Here is a 1391-nt window from a genome sequence, read left to right on the forward strand (position 1 = left end):
TAAATAATACACATAACACTAGATATTATAAATCATATATATTATATATATAATACAGAAAGAATTTAATAAAATTAAATTATTTTTACTTTTCAAAAACATCACTAAATAGTTCACAAAGCAAGACAGGAAAATTTTTATGAAGTGAATAATCACAAGAGTTTTAAAATTCATGAAAAACCATCTCAACATTTCAGATTTCTCCCCGTATCCATATGATTATTGTATTATGCTAGTATTTGGATGCATTAGAATCCTTATTTTCATGATGAAAGTGATTGGCCCAAACTTTTGGGGTGGGTATAGAGTTTTTATTTATCTTTGTACTTTTAATCCTTAATATCAAGATCAGCTCCACATTGTAGTCCACAACTGGTAAATTAAACTTTCCAGCCGTATCCATTATATCTCAAAATTATTTTAAATTTAAGAAAAGTTAAGAAACACTCAAATATAAAATAAGTATTTATTCTGCATCTTTTCTTTTGAAGAACCTCTAGTACAAGGTTGATTTGTTATTTTATAAAAAATTTAACAATCTGTTTTTACAGAGTATGTGCTCATTGGTACAGCTTTGAGAGAGAACTTAAATGTATGACTGTGCTAGCTGAAAATAAAGGACCTATTTGAAAACCATTTTAGGTGGACTTCAACTTTTTTTTTTCCAAGGTGGTATTTAATGTGTGTATCATGTACTCATTATTTTTGAAATAACCAGACCCATTCATGGTTCCTATAATTTGCTGTATTTCTCATGAAATTATGATTCTTGAAAATGCAGGGCTAAACTGGGCACTGTCATATATAATATTGACATAGAAACATAAACTCTGAGGGCCTTTGAGATATCTAAATATAAATGAGCCCTAAAGCAACTTTTCTAAGGGAGACAAAAAAGTAAAGGGTCTATTTTTTATTGGGCAATTATATTTGTTTTTGAGTTTTTCCTAATACAACAATAGAAAATGTCAGACTTTTCTAAGACCAAATAAGTATTCTGCTTTAGGTAATTCTTCTGTACTTCGCACAGCATTTTGGTTGGGAAACCATTAACCAATCATACCCCTCAGACGTGTTAATCCTTATATCGAAATCAGTTTCTGATAATATGAAATTCTCCTTCTCTTTAACAATTAATATTAGATGACTAATATTAGTTTTCTTGAGTTGATCTAAGTAGGGATAATTTAACATTAATTCTAGAAAAGTTGACTATGCCATAATCATTATTATAGCTTTTTTCAAAGTCCTTAAAATTCAGGAGCAAATGGTTTCTTGTTAGATACTAGGTACAATATTTACAAACCACCACTACTCCCTTGTGATTCAGTTTTCTCTTCTGTAAAATATAAATGGTAAAAAAGACATAAATGGTGAAATAGAGATTCTTT

The 1391-nt window shown here is 28.8% G+C and overlaps 1 protein-coding gene across 1 annotated transcript in view; it reads left to right on the top strand.

Annotated features, from left to right (window-relative positions):
• KLRF2 (killer cell lectin like receptor F2) overlaps positions 1–1391 on the top strand; it is a 9804-nt gene that overhangs the window by 2990 nt on the left and 5423 nt on the right. Inside the window, exon 2 of the mRNA XM_006906845.1 lies at positions 198–296. Coding sequence (XP_006906907.1) covers positions 198–296 — 99 coding nt within the window. The remainder of the gene's footprint in view (positions 1–197; positions 297–1391) is intronic.

Source organism: Pteropus alecto, unplaced genomic scaffold (genome assembly GCF_000325575.1).
Source record: "Pteropus alecto unplaced genomic scaffold, ASM32557v1 scaffold172, whole genome shotgun sequence".
NCBI classification, from domain to species: domain Eukaryota; kingdom Metazoa; phylum Chordata; class Mammalia; order Chiroptera; family Pteropodidae; genus Pteropus; species Pteropus alecto.